The sequence below is a fragment of the Macaca nemestrina genome, chromosome 10 (genome assembly GCF_043159975.1).
Source record: "Macaca nemestrina isolate mMacNem1 chromosome 10, mMacNem.hap1, whole genome shotgun sequence".
Taxonomy (NCBI): domain Eukaryota; kingdom Metazoa; phylum Chordata; class Mammalia; order Primates; family Cercopithecidae; genus Macaca; species Macaca nemestrina.
The window spans coordinates 18818001-18835078 of record NC_092134.1 but is presented as its reverse complement, the minus strand read 5'-3'; the positions used below and the strand labels follow the sequence as shown (position 1 = coordinate 18835078).

The window sequence follows — 17078 nt, the reverse complement described above, 5'->3', positions numbered from 1 at the left end:
TTTCTCGTTCGGACCTTCATAAACCATCCTCCCCGCCCTCCTGACAAAATTCATTCCCTCCCAGGCCCCTCCTTTCCCTGAAATTGGCGACCATGGGCCTATCTGTTGCTCCTCTTTGAAACTACAACCTTACAGGACAGAGAACCCCTTTTGTAACTAGAGAGACCTAGCCGCAAATCTCTGCTCCCAAATATAGGCTGTAGGACCTTGGCAAGTCACCCCCTGTCCCCTGGACTCTTCCTGTACAAAAGTTATGCCTCTCTGTCCTCCCCCTAGGCTGCAGTGAGAATCAAATGCCCTAAGATGAATGTACACACTTGTATGGCAGAATCATCCAACTACAAGTTCTAAACGTGAATTCAGAATACGTATTCTGTTCCAGTTATTAATTATCTCCTACGATGAGATCTGGGGACATTTTTTCAAAAATCAGCGTTTTGTGTTCTGTTTTTCTTTGGGGAAGGGGGGTGATGACCCTACTAAGAATCCACTAAAACCTACACATTCTTTTGGGTGGTGGGCAGGCTGCACATTCAATACCCTGCATTCAGTTTCAGGAAATTCACCAGTCCCCTCTCTTGGGTCCAATCCAGACTCCAAGTTTAGGACGCCGGTTTAGGATCGCCTGCTCTGGGCACAGTGTGGAAAGGGAGAAAGCTGGATGTTGAAAAAAACAGATCTCCCCAAGAGTATCAAGCTAAAAAGTGGCACTGGCACCATAGTTCGCCTCTTATGAGTTCATTTCCCATCTGGAAAAGAGGGGGCAGGTGAGCTAGGCTCTCCCTCTCCCCTGGAACATCCCAAAATTAAGGCAGGATTGGGAAGTGGGGAGCGAAGGTATATGGCTTTCATTGTGGTCCAGCCTCTGTGCAGTCTATACTGGGTATCCACTGGGCTAGAATGTCCATATTTTCTGCAAGACTGAAACACAGCCCTCCACTCCTAACCACAGATCGAATTCACAGACTCTCCAGGCCTGGAATGAGCAGCTTTAGTCATTCCTCCATCTCTAGGCAAAAGGAGAGGGGTTGGGCCCTAGCGGCAAGGATGCAGTCTCAGACCAGGTGAGCTGGGGGCCATATCTCCAGCTGCCAAGGAGCTACAGACCCAGACTTGGGGAGTGTGGATCACAGGGAGGACTGCGGAGGGGCACATATCTGCCTAGGAGAGTAGTGGAGACAGAGGATGAAGTAGTAGGAAGAAAAAGAAAGTAAAGGGAAAGCGAGTGAGAAGGTGAAAGAAGTTAACAGAAATGAATGAGAGAAGAAATGAGACAGAGGGGAGGAAAAGGAAGAGGAAGGAAGTCCAGATCAAGAAGGTAGAGGCAGAAAGTGATGAAAGTGGGGGAAAACGGAGGAAAGAAAAGGAGAAGTGTGGGCACACAGAGCCAAGAAGAGAGAGAAACCCATTGAGAAGAAGGGAGAGAGGACAAGAGGCAGAAAAAGCGTGGAATCCAGGCCACAGTACTCACATGCCCAAATGGGTCCAGGTGGTTGTTGGTGAGCTTGAGTTTCTGGAAGGAGACGAGCTGCCTCATCCAATGCGCCCCGGTGGCGGGAGAGTCCGGGTGCACGTAGAGGCGGCCGGGCATGGCAGGCTCAGCTTTGCCGGTCACAGACCTAGATGAAGGAAAGGTGTGACTACAGGCCTGGCTCAGAGTCTGGAGGTAGCGCACTGCACCGAAGCGTGCTTCAGTTCACGCACCAGGTGAAGGTTCTTGAGTAGTAGCTGGAAATAATCTGGAGGCCCTCCCGTCTCCCTTAGGTATCTGCAATCCCAGGTGCCCCAGCGTACTTGGTGCCTGGGTCCAGGCAAGCCCCTGGCCCAGCCTTTTCTTCTTACAGCCTCTCGCATCCCACAAATAAGTGGCGGGTTCTGGAGGTCTGGACGTGCAAAAAGCCTTGAAAATTCCTTGAAGGCTTTCAACGGGGACTTCATCGTCAGGCCCCTGCACTGCTGGCAGCCATGGGAACAATTCTACCCAAGAAATGGGCCTCTCCTCTCTTAACTGTTTAACTTGAATACCACGAGCCGATTTTGCAATTTCATAAAAATGCATGTTCAAAGCAGGTAACTCATAAAAAATAACTGTAAATGGTTTTATGCCCCAGAAATACCTCCAGCACTTGGTGACAATACCCTTTGTAAAAATCCACAACCTATGGGTGCAGCGATAGATACAGGCACCTCACTTCCTCTGAGCCTCCGTTTTCTCATCTGGAAAACCGGAGCTAATGGTTGCAGTTTCTTCGTCTGAGAATGGTTAGTAAAAAGCAATGGGATAGGCGGACAGACGCCTTTAGCACACAGTAGGAACAACAACAACAAAATGTTCACTGATTCAAATTCTCGGGAGAAGATTCCACTTTTCTCTCTCCCCGCTCCACCTGCCAACCCAGTGCCTACCATTTATTATCTGCGAATTTGTATCTGTGATCGTCGGCAGGTACAATGTCCATGAGAAGAATGTACTTCGTTTTGGGATTAAGGCCCGTCACCTTCACTTTGTAACTGGGAAACATCCGCCTAAGAGAGAGGGACGGAGGGAGAGAGAGGGGCGGGAATTAATGCCAATACTTGAAGGCAGCCTCCATCCATTTTAATGGAAAAAGCGATTCCTGGAGAAACGTGGAAGCGGAAAATAGCCCCGTTCCGCTCACCGCAAGATCCATCCCGGGTTTCCCTTGAAGTTATAAGGAGGAGAAAGGCGAAGGGAGGAGAAAACAGCAGGCGGGCAACTGTAGGTATCCTAACAGGAAAACAAACCAGGACGCATGCGCCTTTAGAGAACGGGTTTTGAAGATGCTTCAAAGGGACCTCCATTTCAGCTCTTGCTAACTGCCTTTTTCAGAGCCAGACACCTACTATTAATATTTGTGGAGAGAGGAGGTTTATTAGGTACAAAGCTAGGCGCGGATCCTAGAGGATCGGTCTAGCCAGGTGCTTCCGCCGATCCTCGCGGCGCTAAGGTGTCACGTGTACGCAAGGCGTGTGCGCCCCAGAGACGCACACGCGTGGGTGCGCACAGGCTTCCCGACCTGGCTTTGGTCCTCTGCCCCTGGAGGAGGGGATAAGCCGCGGTTCCCAGTATAGCTCGATTGATGACCTCTGATACTGGTCTCTAGCAGTTTATTCCTGAATACCCCCACAATTTCTCCAAGGGGCCTGACACTCTTCTTTGGAGAGTCGAAATTCCATGGCCTTCAGCAAAGAAATTCCAGACCCTTCCAGATTTGGTTTCAGAAAAAGCTGAGGCCTGAACTAAGATCGAGTCGTTAGCAAGCCGATGGCCCGGAACTGTGCCGTCTCTGCTACCTTTCTGCCCCCCGGCGCACTCCAAATTTCCCTCCACCTTCTAAAGAGCATATCCGAGAAAGCAAAGATTCTCAAGGCTGGCCTGGGGGGAAAAGACAAGTTGGCAGATCTGGGCTCACTCAGCGATGACGGGAAGGGTCGAATGGAGGCCTCTCCCTCCGAGCCCCGCAGCCAAAGCCTCGCGGTGTTTATCAGCCTGAGCGAGTGCGCCCGGAGGCGGAGGCGCAGCAGACTTCGCAGGCCTTTTATAGTTAAACCCTCACGACTCCGGCTGGGGGAAAGAGGGATTCGGCTGTGTCTTTCCTTCCTGGGGGACTAGGAAGAGGACTGCAGTTAGTTGATATAAACAGTACGCGCCTCCTAGTTCACTCAGGGCTTGGGCCGAGTGGGGAGCAGACTTTGTTTAATTTTAAATAATAATAAATGTCACTGTTGTCAGTTTATTGAGGGAGGCTTCGGCTGGAGAGCGGGGCGGGGGGCGGGGGGCGTCTGGAAAGGCGGCTCCACCCTCCGCCTTCACACACTCGGTGGCTTGGGCCTACCGGTCGCCTACTCCACACGCCTGCTCGGGACATCCTCCGGCTTTTTGCTTTGCGGGACGCGGAAGACCAGTCCAGCATGAAAAGGGATGTGGCCAGGACGTCCTCAGACCTGAGCGCGCGCGTACACACACACACTCACACACTCACACTGACATATAGAGCTGCACCACTCTCCCTCCTTCTTCCCCAGAAGTCTAGCATTTCCAGCTAAAACTCTGCGAGCTTTTAAGGGGAACTCCGGGGCGAGTGTCTTGGCGAAGCTGCTGTGTTTATCGGTGTCTGTATATAGAGCCCGGCCGAGCCCCGGTTCGGTTTCAAAGGCTTCGCCAGCTTTCTATAAACAATGAAAGAGGTAGCGAATACATTCAACGATTCAGAGTTTGACAGTCGGGTGGGACCCTGGAACCACTCCATGGTCAGGGAGGGTGGGAATGAGTGTGGAAGTAAAGAAAAAGTCCAAGACCCCTGAAACCTAAAGACCTTCTAGACTCTGTCTTCTTGGGTCTCTGTTTTCTGTTTTTTCCTTTCCCTCTTCTCTCTTTCCTTCATTACGAATCCAGATAGCACGGCCTCCCAAGCTCTTTATTCTTTTTATATGTGAGGTGGGAGAAATGCCCAGTTTCCGGACTTGAACTTTTGGAGTATTTCCTCCATCCCAGGAGAGATCAATGGAGGAATCTCCCTGTGCCTCTCTAACCAGGATCTGTCTTTCTCTCTTTCTCTCTATCTCTCCCGGCCTCCTCCTCTATTCTCTTCTTTCTCTGTGTTCCCTCTCCTATTGCCCCTTTCCTTCCCTCTTCTCTTCCAAGCCACCTTTTCTTCTTCACCTCTCCCGCAATTTCTCCTCGTCCCTCTCCTACACAACTAACCATCTCACCTTCCAGCCTTGGTTATGATCATTTCCGTGCCCACTTCGTGGAATTTCAGCCACAGTTCTCTTTCATGGAGAAACACTTTGATTCCCTCCATGCCCTGCAAGAAGGAGAAAAAAGTCACACTGACAAGCCCTGGCGGTAGTGGGCATTCCTTCCCCAAACTCCCCCAAAACACAGAGACTCCTCCTCCTTCCCACTGGAGCCTGTGGTCTCAGAGGGTAAAAAGTGGCCTCAGCCTACTGCAGAATTATCTGGAGCACCCAATAGCCTCTGCCCAGGGATCCCTATGTAGGCTGAGTCCCTGAGGTTTGCACCAACCACTTGAACCCACAGTGCTGTATTGTCTCCTTCTAATGACACCAGCACAAGGCTATGGAATGATCACCCACCATCAGGGTGCTTCGGAATGTCACTGAGGAGGACCAGAATAAGCAAAAACCAACCAAACAAACCAAGAAAAACTAGAGCCAATTTCAATCCACTTCACCTGAGATACAGGGAAACGAAAACAAAAACAAAAACAAACAAACAAAAAACCTAACCTAGAAAAACTAGAAACCTAATCTAGAAAACCACTCAGAATATTCTTATGTAGATGCTCAGATGCCCACACACCAAACATACAGATATACAAATACTTGCTTATTCTCGGCCATGGGGGTACAAAAATGAAGATATATGAATTTTTAAACTTAAAAATGCTTATATTATCATATGGTCTCACAGTCCAGAACGAAAATTAATCCTAAATATCTATATTAACAAACCCTCCAGGCTCTCCCTGCAAGTAGCTCTATCCACATCCAGCTATTTTGATTATAGGGCAGGCCTGATGCCATTTCACATTTTGGCTTTCGGCTAAAACTACATTTATAGAACCGATGCAAATATAAACATATATACACATATATACATATGTGCACACACACATACACACACAAACTCTTCATTTTGGAATAATTTGCAACAGTCTAAAAAGTGGGTTTGCTTTTCCTTAAAAGAAAAAAAAAATCTGTAAGTTTCCTAAACTGTGTTCACGCTCTGCTTCTCTACAAATATACACACGTTTTCCTGAAACTTAAAGGCCAAAGAAAGAAGCCGGGAAAACCCAGGAAGGACATCGAAATCCCAAGCAGGGTTTTAGCTATGTGCAAGTGTCTCTTCTGGTCGTCACCCCGTTTCACACCCCCGTGACACCTTATTTAAAAATCACTGGGATCTACTGAGGGGCCTACTTGAGCGCCCAGTGCGTCCCGGGTTTGGGGCGCAGAGCGCAAGGTGAGGCTCCTCCCTCTGCCCAGGCCCAGCTGGTAGCCTGGCGAACCCGAGGCTCCTGGTGCCCTCCGGGCGGAGCCCTGTGCGCTCCCAGCGGCCGGTGATGGTGCGCCAGCCAGCCAGGCCCCGACCGCAAGACAAATGGTGGGGCGCGCGGGTCTAGGCGGCGGCGCGGAGGAGGCAGGAGGAGGCAGGAGGAGGCAGGAGGAGGCGAAGGCTACGGGAGATCAGAAGAGGGGTCAAGCCATCGCTCATTGCGGCCTGAAGCGGCCGCTGACCTGGCCCTTATTAAGATGCTGAGGGCCGACTCTACACGTAGTGCTGCGGGAAAGGAATTATCTAGGCCATTGTTAGCTGACCCCAAACAGCCGGATAATTGAGATTTGTCGAACAATTTAAGTAGATTTCAAAAATCCTTTGTAAAGATAACCGTCACAATAAAGTGAATGACAATACTCTAGTATTTGAGGAGACAGGGCAGAGAAAGGTGGAACTGAGTGGGAATAAAAAGGAAAGGGGATGATTACAGTCGATGGGTTTGTTTTGCTTTTTATTTTTGTTTTTGTTCTGTCCCCGCAAGAGGAGCCGAGCAGGGAAGCCAGACTCTGACTTCGATCTCTGCAAAGGGACCCGAAGCGCGAGGTCTCCTTACCTGCTGGGTGAAGGCGGCCTGTGGGGACGACGGAGACTTGCTGGGGGCCCCGAGCGCGCTCTCGGGTTTCGAATCGCAGGGCAGGTCTTTTGCATCAGGCTCCAGAGGCGTGTGCGCCAGGCCAAAGCCCTCGTCTGCGTCGGCCATGGTGCGCCCGGGGCCCTGTGCCCGCGCAAGGTTCTGCTCTGCGGACAAGAAGCAGGGGAAGATGGGGGTGGGGAGGAGAGAGAGAGAACGAGAGAAAGGTTGGAGAGCACGGTTCTAGTGACAGGAGAGAGCAGTTTGGCCCCCAGTTTCCAGCTACCAGCACCTCCGTTCCCAGCTAAAGGAGACTGCAGAAGGCCCTAGAATTATTACTATTCCTAGTATTCCTAGTATTATTACTATTACTTTATGACCAGGCACAACCTCTTGCAAAAGACCCGCGTCAGACCCGGAGGAGGCAGGCCCGCATCTCCCATGCGCAGGCTCTCCGTGATAAGCAAGCTGCCCGTCAAATTTGTCTGGACTTCTGGAAGAGCCAATAAAGATAAGGCGTGGGTATTTTTGGAAGCCACTGGGTAGGAACCAAAAACAAAACAAAACAAAAACCCAGTGTCCTTTAGAGAATTTCTTTCTTCGCCAAATTACAAGATGCCGTCGGAACACTTTTTATTAAACCTCACAAGAGGAATAGTTTCCTGCAGCAGGCAAATATGTGTGAAATAACCCGCCTCTTGCAAAAACAAAAACACAGGAGAGGGGAACGTTATGCAGATTGGGACTAGGTTCAAAAGAGAATTCACATACATCTTTTATCAGTTACAGGCCTAACATTAAAAGTCCTTTAAAATTAAAAGTCCTTTTCTTTACCCCAACCTTAAATTAAGTAAGATTCGTTGAAAGATAAAAAGTAGCCAAACAGAAGACTGAATGAAGAAAGCCACCGTGCAGCGGTTCTGAGGGAGGCTCGTCACTGGGTGCCCGCCACCAGAGCTCTGCAGCCGGGCCGGGGATGGCGGGCATTTTGTGGAGTGACCAGGCTGAAGGGGGTTTCTCTGAACTTCAGCCAGGCCTGGCTTGCTAAAACTGCAGGCCCAGGCTCGGGATTGGCGAGGACAAAGTCATTATCGGATAAGTCCTAGGCTGGAGGCATTGAATCTGCGGCCCGGGTCCCCGCAATGAACAGAACGGCCAGGGTTTGCAGGCGTATGAGGTTAGAACACACAAAATAACAGCCGCAGAGCTGTTCAAGCCCAATGAGCCTGTCTCCCGCTCTCTGATCTCCTTCCAATCTCCTCTATACTCAAGTAGGAATTCCCCCCAAAACGGAAAGACTTTCGGAAGCGGGCACAAGCGATGGTCCCCCAAAACCTTAGCAGCTGCTTAAGCAAGGGACCAGATCCCACCCTGATCTGCAGTGGCCAGAGATCTAGAAATGGGGCCGAGGAGAAGGACAGCTTCTGAGGCCTGACTCGCAAGCAGCTTTCTTCGCCTCGTTCTCCGGGCTTCAGGGAGGCGGCGACTGGAGCTCCGCAGCCTACTCACAACAAAAGAAAGCAGGGCTGGCGCTCCCACACGCGCTCCCATTCACTGCCGGCCGCGGGGAGAATCCTACCCCGCGCCCTCACCAGGGTCCCGGGGAGCTCCGGGCTGGCGGAGACGAACAAGATGCGGTTTGACAGAACCAGGCCGTGCTTCCTGCAAACCTCAATGCCGCTCCGCCAGCCGCGGCGGCCTCCCGGACTCCATTCTCCGCGGAGCTCCGAGTCGCGCAAAATCTCTGCAAGCTGCGCTCTGCAGAATGCAAAGCCAGGCTTGAATCCGCCATTCCCGCCGCCCCAGCCGACTCGGCCGACTAGCTCCCTCCTGAGCCTCCTGGGCCATCTACCGGGACGGTTACCTCTCTCGGTGAAGCCGGTGCATTCACAACATCCTCTGTTGCTCCTAGCAGGGAAGCCGGCGGCGAGGCGGGGGTGCAGGCATGGTGGCTCCGGGGTTTATGCGGAGTTTACTGCGTACCCAGAATAGCGGCTACTGCTGCTTACTAGGGCGCACCTACCGCTGGAGCCTCCGCGGCGACTGCCCCCCTCCAACACACACCTCCTCCGCTGTGCGCTTGCTCTCGCTAAATACTTCCAAGTTGCCAAGTGCCAAAGAACACAAAATAGCCTCCAAGAGCACCGGCAACCATATAATCTCTGTGCCCCGCTCCTCCCTTACACCCCCAGGGAGGGAAAGTTGGGAGCCCAGTGAATGGTCGAAGTCCTTTCTGGGCGCAGCTTTCAGGATTAAAGTTCCCGAATTCGAGGTAAGAGTCAGTCTCTCTCTCTCTCTCTCTCTCTCTCTCTCTCTCTCTCTCTCTCTCTCTGTCTGAAATACAAGCCAACTCAGCTGAGCACGGTGACGTTGGGTTGCCTCGATGCTCACAAAGTACTGAAATCGCCTATCCAACTAGATCCCACTGCACTCTGCCGCCCTCCCCCTTCTCTCTCCCTCCCACCCTCCGGTCCTCCCTTCCCCCCCACAACTTTTCCACTAGATTTCCCGAACACTCAAATCACAAACGACTCACAACCCAGACCTGCAATAACTCCCTCCTCTCTACCCCTTTCCCAAACTCCATCCATCTCTGCTTCTCTGAGCAAGCAGTGGCTGCAAAAACTCCTGCACAAATCATTTCAAACTCGGTCGGCTTCTAACCGGGAAGTAATCTCAATGACGCTGGCGGTGCAGAGAACCGAGTCTGGAAGCACACACACGAACACACCCCGGGCCTCCGCAGCCTTGCAGACGTTCTCTCCAAGGCTGACCTCGAGAAGGAGAGCTGCCTGACCCCGCCTGGCCGGCGCTCGCCTTTCTGACATCTCTCCTCCACCCCCTACTCATCACCCCTACTCTCAACGACTCTAGGGTGAAGGCAGGGTGAAGGTGCATTGGAATAGGGGCCGAGATCAAAGATGCCAAGAAATCGCTGCGGGCCCCCACCCCCACCCAGTGGGGCCACCAGACCTCCCCTGCTCCAGGTGTACACAAGGCAGTGCCCAGTTTTATTAAAATAATCAAACAGTCACTGGAGACTGGGGACGGTTTTCATCTCCGCTGGTCTCCTCTCCTTGCCCTTCCCCTCTCTGAAATGTATTTTTTTTTTTTTTTTTAGGGTGAGTTGAAGAGGTCAATAAAAGCATAAACACAGTCAGCAGGTCTCAGTCTGAGCAGACCCAGATTGGGACACCGAATATGGGTGCTTGGAGTAAATGTCAGGAGTCCTGTTCTGTTTCCCATCCTTACCTCCTGTACCCCCATCGTCCTGATTTTTCTAGGGTTCTGATAAGAGACTTGGGCCTGCAAGTCAAGGTCTGGAGAAAGGGATGGAGGGAGGAGAAATGCCCGAGATCAGCAGTTGTGTGACCCTCTGTGGCTGCTCTGCTAAAATCCCAGGCCAGGCCACTGCTGCAAAATGCCAAAGTGGAGAATCTCCAACCCTAAATGTGGGGCAACCAGGGAGAAAACCAACCCTCCTTTGCTATGGTGCTCACTCCACCTTCCAGGTTTGTTTGCAAACAGATCTTTGCCCAGGCGTTTTATTTATTTGTGAAAACACCCTCACCCTCCAAGTCAGCTTGGAGGCCTTTGGGCTTGCTACTACGGCGACGCTAGGTCGAAGACACAAAAAACAAACATGGTATCGGAAGGAGGCCGAACCGCTACATCTCCGGTAGAGGGAAAGGGAAATCCAGAAAGACATCCCCAATCCCTTTAAGTTCTCAGAGATTCGGGGATAAAATTGATTCCCATAAATAATCTTCAGGCCCCTCCAGAGAGGAAAAATCTGGACTCTCCCAGGTAATAGCCTAGCCAGATTTGCTTAGTTCATTGAGCACAGATGGTCTGGGCCACCAAGCAAAATAGGGATTTTCAAACCTTTCGAGAGAATCCACTCTTGCCAGGTGACACACGAAGCCATTCTTATTTTGTTCATGAAAAGTAGCAACACAGAGAGGGAAGGTTCAGCTAGATCAAGACGGGGTGAAAAGCCAAGGAGGGCCAAGTGCAAAGAGAAACCTATTTCCCCCCTTAGTCCTCCAGGGCGAAACTCACCTCCAACTATCCCACCTCTTCTTTGTAGCGCAAAAGCCAGGAGTGCGCCTCGCTGGAGAGGAGGGCTCAGGTGAAGACTTCGAAAAGGACCCCCAAAAGAGACCTCTTTAGGCCAGGTCTTCTTCCAACGTCTGTCAAGAAGAGCACGTACCTCCCAGCTCAAAGTTGGTTTGTGGTCTCCGACAAATTAAATATTACTGTTTATTACCAGGCATACCCCAATAAAATAAAGAGGCAACCAGGCGATAGCGACTATCTCACCAGCCGCTGCACCTATAGGACTTGGAGACGTCACGAGTCACGCAACCGGCCCGCGCTCTGTCACGCTTGGCTGGGGGGCAGCGGCGGGAGGTTAATTTCTCTCCGTCTTCGCATATCAGTGCCGGGTCTGCGCAGCCACAAGTCCCGGACGTCTTGGCCCCGGGAATAAATAAAGACATAAACCAACCCGGCTTTCTCCGGAGAAATGAGGGTGATGAACCTAAGACACAAACAGAGCCAAGATCGACTTTCTTAGGAAGGGGGAGAGGAGGGAACTCTTCACGAAGGGAGGTGGGAGTCCACCTCAGACCTCTATTGGAAGGAAATCGAGTTGTTCCGGGAGACTGAGATCTCTTGCATAAGGCATGGGATCCTTATTATTTAAAAAAAAAAAAAAAAAAAAAAACCCGCGGAGGAGCTCTTGGCAAATGAATATCGAGGCGCCGCTCTAGCTGGTTAGGCTTGGGATGCGATAACTGAGTGCCCTCCTGCAGACTTGCATAGAAATAATTACTGGGTTGTCGTGGAGGGGACACGAGACAGAGGGAGTTCTCCGTAAATGTGTCTTGCTGAGAGAAAGGTCCAAGAATGCAATTCGTCCCACAGTGGCCCGGCAGGGGCGGGGTGCGAGTGGGTGGTGGAGTAGGGGTGGGAGTGGAGAGAGGTGATTTCTGTAGAGAATAATTATAGCACCAGGGCCCGCCGAGGCACGAGGCACTCTATTTTGTTTTGTAATCACGACGACTATTATTTTTAGTCCGATCAATGAGCATAATTTCTAAGTAGTCCAGCGGTGGATGCGCGCAAACTTCTGCGCACCGCTGGAAACCCACTAGATTCAGTTGCAGAACGTACCGCGTAGACGCCCCTGGTGGCGCTGAGAGAAGAGCTAGGCCTGCCCAGCACAGAGCCGGAGAGCGTCGGGCCTTCCGGAAGGGTAAGTTCCCCGTCAAGGGGTCCTGAGGGAGCCGGACGTCTGAATCTGGGCTTGCCCCCAGCTTCGGGGTTCGATCCTGGTTTTTGCGCGTCCCTAACCCCCAGGGCTTTCCAAAGCATGGCCTGGCTCCAGGCCCGTTCCGCTCGGGACTGGAACGGCAGCAAAATGTGCAGGGAGGCAGTTGGCCGGCGGAGCTGCTGCGGGAGCCAAGGTCAGGCCCGTGGGGAGAGCGGGCAGCTTCCAGCGCTGGCCACGAGCTCCCAGGCCAGCTGGGCTGCAGACCCCTTTGCTTCCAGAGAGCACAACCCGCGTCCTTTCTCTCGGCCAGGCTGCAGTGGCTGCCCCGGGCTTCGCTTTCGTTTCCCAAGTTGTTAATAACGACATTTTCCCAAATCCGAGGCTCGTTCGGTGCAGCGTTTGCTCCCAGATGCCAAGAACGCAACTTGAAATCCTTCTCCCAAACCCTAGTTCGATGAGATGAGTTCCTATTTGACCTCTGAGCCGAGGCGGGCCGGAAGCCGAGGCCTAGGCCCCGCCGGGGCTGCAAGGGAAAGGCGAAACTCCGAGCGTAGCGACTTTTCCATGTGATTCCTTTCTCTGGCATCCCGGACCGCGGGCCTTGCAGCCACCTGGACCGGCATTCAAAGGTTTCTACAAGTCCAGCTTCACAGACTGGCTCTCCCAGACGCTCCGGAGCCCGCACCACGAACAGAATAAAGGAGAGACGAGAGATCGCAACTAGGTTTGAGAATCCTCGTTCTTTTGCCTAATCGTTTGGGCAGTAAACTCCGGAGCCGGCTACAGCGCGCATCCTCCCTTCCTCCTTTCGGAGAACTGTCGCTTTCCCGAACCTGCTCCCAGCTGGGTTTTCTCCCAAAGTTTATTTTTCTCGTTTTGCAAAATTCCTGCCCTGATTTTAATATTGCAACAGGACAGCAGAGGTTCCTCTTTAAAAAGTCAAAACCCAAACCAAAGGGGCCGATTGCTGTTGATAATTTTTTTCTTCACTTGCTCCTTCCGTTTTTAAGAAAGACACATCCAAAACTACCCATTGTTTTTCTCTCAAAAGAGAACTCACTTTCAAATGCATCACCATCTATTTCTCTCCCGATATGTCCCCACCTGACCCGGTGGCAACTTGGGGGTGTGGGGTGGTGAAAAATAGAAGTGTGGACAGGGCTGGGAAAATGAATAAGAATTATAACAAGAGAAATGATGACAAAAGTAAACTTTGACCAACTCAATTTGCAAAAGAAAGGGTTGGTCTGAGGGTGAGACATTCCCTGGTTTCTCAAGGGGGTCACTTTCCCTTTTACCCAGTTCAATCTGACTCTGTTATATTTTTTCCAGGAACACAGTATGTCTCTTCCCAATGTTTTATTCGGTTGCTGGTTTCCCCACTTCTGACCAGAAGTATGTGGGAAGAACACTGGCTGTTATTATTATGATTATTGAGTATCCAATACTCTCCTCCAATATTTCCACCAAGAATTATTATTGCTACTCTCCTCATTCAGGTTAGTGTTGCTTCGTGTGCTTTAGATAATAATTGTCCTCGTTACTCTCCAAGTTTTTTGTTGTTGTTGTCGCTGTTGGGTTTTGCTTTGTTTTTGCTTTTTGTTTTTCCTGTTCAGGGTAATGAAATGAGAACTGGAAGAGGCGATATCATTTCGAGGCCCAGCTGAGAAGGATCCCAATGCTAAAAATGTACACACTTCGAAGAGCAGAAAGGTGGAAGCGAGTGGTGCTTGGACACAAGGATGCCACTGTCCTATCTCCTCCAATTTGGGAAGTGACCAGCCTAGAAAGGTGAGGGTCCCAGCTGGGAGACCATGGAGTCCCTCCAGGGTCACACTGAGCCTGAGAACTCCAACCATCCTGCAGGTCAAAACCCACTGATAGGTCTCCCAAAATGTTTGGGGTAGGGGAAGAAACAGACGGCATTCCAGGTCTGTAACCCTGTAAGAGAGAGACTCGGACTGATATGTCCAGGTCTAGGGTGAAGGTGGGGGGCCTGTCTGGACACCTTCTACCTCAATTGAAGGACTCCTTGGAAACCTGGGAGCCCATTGCTCTCTGGGACTCAGGAAAGACAAATTTTCTTTGGCAAAGGGAACAGTGTCGCGCTGTCGACAGAGCAGACTATTTTTCTTGTTCCCTCACAAGGTGGGGGTGGGGGGAAAGAAAAGGAAGCAAGAAAGAAAGGGAAATTAAATCCACACGTGTTAAGCTCGCTCAAAGGGCCAGAGTTAAAACCAGAGATGAAACTTCAACTCCAGCTCTGGCTGTCTGCGGGCCTCTTTCCAGCCAGCCAGGCCTCACAGAGCAAGGCATCCCCACCGGAGAGAATTCGATCTGATGTTTCATAAAGTGCTTTATTTAAGGAGAATGGGTGTGGGTCTGTCTCCAAGTCTATGCTGCAGAAATCCAGAATTTGCAGCGGCAAAGAAAACAAAGGAGATAGCAATTGTAATAATAATGACCCTCTTTACGAAAACTCATCCTGATATCCTCCAAATCAATACAACAATTCAGGCAATATTCAATCAATGACCATTAAATCATCCAGGTCATTGATTTACAAAATTCCTAAGGTCTGATCAGGTTTTCGGACTTGGGCCTAGCTGGGTCAAGAGAACCTGAAATGCTGTTGTGTTGATTCTGAAATCACCAGTTTAATCAGGACAGTGAATCTCTACATCCTTCATGCCTCTCTTATGGGGAGAGATTTTCTTGAGAGAAGACACGACAGGTCTCAGCTACAGAGCTCTGGTATACATGGGAGGGAGTGGAGGCAGCCACCCCGCCTGGAACTGTGAGTGAAAACTCTAGTAATGACCTTGAGGAGGTGAAGGGAGGTGGGTGGGGGTGTGGGTGATGAGGGAGGCCAAACCCCCATCTGGAAGGATCTGTCACTGAAACAATTGCTTGGTCGAGACCTCTAATTTTTCTTCCTCTCCAGCTAGTCTCCTATGGCTCCCTGGTGCTGGGTTTCTGGCCTTTGGGACATCCTAACAGAAGGGTCCAGAAACAGGGACCCCAGACACCTTGCTCCCTCTCCCAAATCACACCCAAAACATACTGGGGTGAAACAACTGACAGAGGCTCTCTGTGGCGAACAACTGACCGAAGTCGCCAGTGGAAAAGTTCCTGATAATTATTTCCGCAAGGACCCTGAATTTCCTGGTCACCATGGCAACCTGGAAGTCCCACCGAATGCTCTCAACAATGGGGTACCCCGAGGACATTCGCGCAATTGGCTGCACAGTCTGAGGCCTGAAAAGCGTTTCTGCCTACCGTTCTTGACTTTCTGGAGCCTCCTTAGTGGGTTCAACAGAGCAGAGATTTTTTAAACTGCCCCCTTTCTTAAACAGGAGAGAAAATTGAGGTTTAGTACCAGGTGGTTCAGGTCTTGAGCAAAATCCCTGTCTTTGAATTCAGAATGCTTACCCCAGAGCCGATCGTGTAAAGCCTATGGTGTATCTTAATCGAAACCCGTGGCCCAAACATCTCAGCCAGGAACCCGGGACTTTAGATGTCACTTAATCTCTTCACATCTGTTAACTACACCTATCTGCATAGGAGGCCCCCCACATCAGTCCAGGCAACCTTTTTATTTGCCTGGGGCCATTTCTCCTAAATGGAAGGAGAAAAGCCTGAGCATTAGAAATTGTGGCATTAATGTCTGCAAGGGCTAATGGAGTGAAAAGAATACATTATTCTTTTCTTTTTAGAAAAAGATTTCTATTGTGGATGTAATTGAAATAACATTAAAATAATATTTCTGATTGCACTGCTTTCTTCTTGAATGTGTATCGGGGCGGGGGAAGTGGCTCTTTTCATTTTGGGGTGGACAGTGGATAATACAGGCTGATTTTCTTGTGCCCAGCTCGGAGGCACTGAGCCTGCAGGGTTTGGGAGCAATGCAGGCAACCAGGAGAGAAAGGGTGACAAAGAGAAGGCGTCCAGGCCTCGGAGGTCTTTGGCGGTGGGATGGGAGCAACTCCTCCTCTGGGTCCTCTCTCAGCTTTGTTCCATTCTGCTGCCAACCCCATCTTTCTCCCAACTACTCAGGAAAGACAAAATTTAACTTCTCTCCCCCTATTTCCGACGGGACATCTAATGTCCCTCAAAGCCGCTGGCTGGCTCTGTAGTGCCTCCACCCATTCCTTTCCCTTCTGAGAGCCCAGGCAGCCTACAGAGGTTTCTCATTTCTAACCGAAGGCCTCCTGTTTCCTTCCCTCCCCAGCATTTTGCATTAATATTTTCAGAAGAGTCCTACTTGTGTCTACACAGCCACCAAGAGAGCAATGTGGGTATTTTAGGCTCACAAATCTGTTAGCATTCGAGGTGCAATAATAGCTAACATTTATGGCAGGCCAGGAAAGAGCCATTGTAACCTGGTTTTGCTCACACAGTTAGCTCTGAATCGCTCTGTAAGAAGGGGGATCAATTCTCTTCAACCTTACAGAAGAGGTTTCTGGCGGTCTGGCCACCACCCCACTCTGGTGGGATTCCAACCCATCAGAAGGAAGGGTTCCTCTGTCAAGGCAGGACCGGGAACAGGGAGTGGTCTGTTGGATTGGGGGAGTGCAAAGGGCACTTTTTCAGCATCGAAAAGCACATTTAGTTGAAAACGGGGCGGGGGAGGGGCTGTGGAATTGCTCCTTCTGTCACGGAGTGAAGGCTCAAATCATTTCTGATGTCTCCGTCTTTTCTCCCCACTCCCACTGAGGAAGCAGGGGCCCCAGAAGAGAGCCTGGGGGCAAACAGCCCAGATTCACTGGCATTAAGCAAGATGGGAGGGAGGACGGAAAGATGCTGATGTTCTCCTTTCCAGACCTCACTGTTCTATTCCCAAGTCCTGGCCCACATTCATCACAGCCTCGAGGCCAGTACACACTGTCTCCTGGCTTTGAGGGAGGAAGATGGGTGGGTGGGATGGAGCCGGGGAGAGATGTGCCCGGCTCCAATTTTTTTTTTTTTTAAAAAACAAATAATTAGGCTCTGAAAGGGTGAGGACTTGCTTGAAGTCACACAGCCCATGCTGGAAATGCTCCTTCCCTTTCCCTATTCTCCCGTGCCTTCAGGTAGGGCGTTTAAGGGATTCCCAGCAGTTCCCGAGTATATGTGGAGGCTGC

General features: G+C 50.9%; 1 protein-coding gene and 1 long non-coding RNA gene across 4 annotated transcripts in view; one reads left to right on the top strand and one right to left on the bottom strand.

The window, feature by feature from the left end:
• The window catches only part of LOC105495385 (T-box transcription factor 5), a 55246-nt gene extending 43877 nt beyond the window's left edge, over positions 1-11369 (bottom strand). The window contains exons 1-5 of one of the 2 annotated variants that reach the window (XM_011764855.2): positions 10740-11369; positions 6660-6844; positions 4735-4829; positions 2407-2526; positions 1472-1619 (exon numbers count right to left, since the gene is read on the bottom strand). In XM_011764855.2, coding sequence (XP_011763157.2) covers positions 1472-1619; positions 2407-2526; positions 4735-4829; positions 6660-6806 — 510 coding nt within the window. In that variant the 5' untranslated portion in view covers positions 6807-6844; positions 10740-11369. Of the gene's footprint in view, positions 1-1471; positions 1620-2406; positions 2527-4734; positions 4830-6659; positions 6845-8541; positions 9090-10739 lie in introns of those variants that run through there. The other variant, XM_011764847.3, reaches the window with a different exon arrangement.
• Positions 11370-11661: 292 nt separating this feature from the next.
• On the top strand, positions 11662-15730 carry LOC139356643 (uncharacterized). Of its 2 annotated transcripts, XR_011608825.1 has the most exons (6): positions 11663-11937; positions 12406-12679; positions 13288-13454; positions 13572-13746; positions 14612-14752; positions 14900-15730. It is a non-coding gene; the product is annotated as an uncharacterized lncRNA (long non-coding RNA). The 2 variants fall into 2 exon arrangements; XR_011608824.1 differs by having other exon boundaries at positions 11662-11937; positions 13288-13746.
• Positions 15731-17078: the final 1348 nt, after the last annotated feature.